General features: G+C 37.4%; 2 protein-coding genes across 2 annotated transcripts; both read left to right on the top strand.

The window, feature by feature from the left end:
* Positions 1-513: 513 nt before the first annotated feature.
* LOC137635923 (uncharacterized) lies at positions 514-1,332 on the top strand. The gene has a single exon (XM_068368364.1). The coding sequence runs from the start codon at positions 514-516 to the stop codon at positions 1,330-1,332; it is 819 nt and encodes a 272-aa protein (XP_068224465.1).
* Positions 1,333-1,771: 439 nt separating this feature from the next.
* On the top strand, positions 1,772-2,212 carry LOC137635924 (uncharacterized; the record flags this gene model as incomplete). The annotated part of the gene is made up of 1 exon (XM_068368365.1): positions 1,772-2,212. A coding segment is annotated over exon 1 (441 nt), but the record flags the coding sequence as incomplete, so codon positions are not given.
* Positions 2,213-2,500: the final 288 nt, after the last annotated feature.

Genomic DNA, 2,500 nt, shown 5'->3' on the forward strand with positions numbered 1-2,500 from the left:
CATATGGATTTGGGAGAAATAGCAAGGAAACTGGGAGTACAGGAGAAACACCTTCAAAGGCCAGAGGGACGTATAGAGCTGCTAATAGGATCAGATTACTGTACTTTATTGCCACAAGTCATAAAAACAGTAGATAATATTCAATTATTGTCCAATGATTTTGGACTCTGCATTAGGGGTAGATTTGATGAGAAGGAAGGTGAAAAGAAGTACCGTGTTCAAATTAATCATATAAGCTACGATGACACTGCTGATTGGCATTTCAGGGCTAAACCAAATGTGGGTAAATTAGTGTAGAATTATTTCTTGGATGAAAGTTTGGGAACGGAGTGTATCCCAAAATGTGGAGGTTGCAAATGCGGAGAATGTTCAGTAAAGGGAAATTTAACTATTAGGGAAGAGAGAGAACTCAAACTCATTGAAGATGGATTAACTTATGATGAAGAAAACTTGTGCTGGATATCTAAGTATCCTTGGATTTCTGACCCTTCTAAACTGCCAAATAATTTTCCGATGGCTTATGCTAGATTGAAGGCTACCGAAAAGAGACTGAAAAGGCTGGGAGCAACACAATGCACAAAATATCAAGAACAAATTCAAGACATGTTGGATCGAGGGGTAGCGGAAAAATTATTGAAGTCAGAGCTAGATTATAAGGGTCCAATCTTCTACTTACCCCACCATGCAGTTTATAAAACAGATTCCTCATCAACCCCAGTGAGAATAGTATTTGATGCTGCAGCATCATATCAAGGAATATCTCTGAATGACCTACTTGCAAAGGGACCTGATGTAATTAATAACCTATTGGGAATACTATTACGATTCAGGGAAGGAAAGATAGGCGTGGTTGGTGATATTAAAAAGATGTACAATACTGTAAAACTTTCAGAAGAGGATATGCATACTCACAGGTTTTTATGGAGAAACTTTGAGTTAGAAAGAGATCCTAGTCATTATAAATTGAAGACTGTTACATTTGGGGATAAACCCTCAGGATCTATTGCAATGATGGCACTTCGTAAAACTGCAGAAATTAATAATTGTTTTCCGCTAGCATCCAAGATGATAGTAGAGGACTCTTATGTTGATGACATCATCAGTAGTGTTAACTCGAAGGATTGTGCATTGGAAAGGATTAAAGAAGTAGAAGAAGTATTAAGATTGGGAGGATTTCAGATTAAATACTGGGTTTTATCGGGAGAGGATAAGGATAATAATGCTAGGGTTTTAAATACTGAACAGGAAAAGGTTTTGGGTTTAAGTTGGAAACCTAAACTGGATACTTTCTCATATAGGGTCAAACTCAATTTCTCAAAAAAAAAACTGTGAAGGTAGAATAGAGTCGGATGTGAACTGTGATAATTTTGAGAGTTGTATGCCACCTCTGTTGACTAAGAGAAGTGTACTATCACAATTTGCAAAGCTGTATGATCCTTTGGGACTCTTAACACCATTCACACTGAAGACAAAGTTATTGATGCGTTCTATCATTGTAGAAATTAATGAGGGACATTCAAGGGGATGGGATGATCCTATTAGTGATACCTTATACTCTGAAGCTAAAAATTTGTTTAGGGAAATGTTTGAAATTGAAAATATCTGTTTTAATAGGTGTGTAAGGCCTGCAGACGTAATTAAAGACCCAGAGTTGATCATTTTTTGTGATAGTAGTATAAAAGCGTATGGAGCTGTAGCATATGTTAGATGGGAAAAGCAAGATGGTAATTATTATGTAAACCTTCTTTGTTCAAAGAATAGAATAGCGCCGATGAAACAAATCAGTATACCACGATTAGAACTGTGTGCTGCTGTTTTAGCATCGAGATTGAGGGCAACCGTTGAAATCAATATGAGATACAAATTCTCTAAGGTAATCCACATCACTGACAGTGAGATAGTAAGAGCACAGATCCAGAAGGAATCCCACCAGTTTAATTCCTTTGTTGGAATTAGGGTTGCAGAAATTCAGTCCAAAACTGAACCCATAGAATGGTTTTGGGTATCTTCCAAGGAAAACAACGCTGATTTGACTACTAGGAAATGTAACCCCAGAGAATTAGATACAGAATCTGTTTGGCAAAAGGGTCCAGAATTCCTGTATCAAGATTCCTCGGAATGGCCTGTAAAACAGAGTATAGTATCGGATCTTCCTGATGTTTTTTTCGCAAGAGTGGCCTTAAATGAAGGAGAAATTAATTCAAGTAGCCAGGTGATTGATATCCAAAGATTTAGCAATATGAAAAGACTGTTATCAGTGATGGCTAGAATTATTAGTGCAATAAAGAAAAAATAGTTTGAGGCTATATTGTGCGATCCTAGTACAGAAGAGATACAGCAAGCTGAGTTGTATTTCGTCAAAAACGCTCAAGCAAGTTTGCCACAAGACTGGGAAAAGAGGTATAGACGTTTAGGACCAGTTTCGAGAGAGGATGGCATAATCACCGTGGGTAGCAGGATGTCCAAATGGTTGAAGGACTATTGGGATCAGAATCAGTTT

This window comes from Palaemon carinicauda, unplaced genomic scaffold, assembly GCF_036898095.1.
Source record: "Palaemon carinicauda isolate YSFRI2023 unplaced genomic scaffold, ASM3689809v2 scaffold1993, whole genome shotgun sequence".
Classification (NCBI taxonomy): domain Eukaryota; kingdom Metazoa; phylum Arthropoda; class Malacostraca; order Decapoda; family Palaemonidae; genus Palaemon; species Palaemon carinicauda.

Bases quoted from the DNA above. Each gene is read 5' to 3' on its own strand.
- LOC137635923 (XM_068368364.1), top strand. From the start codon at position 514: ATGGCTTATGCTAGATTGAAGGCTACCGAAAAGAGACTGAAAAGGCTG.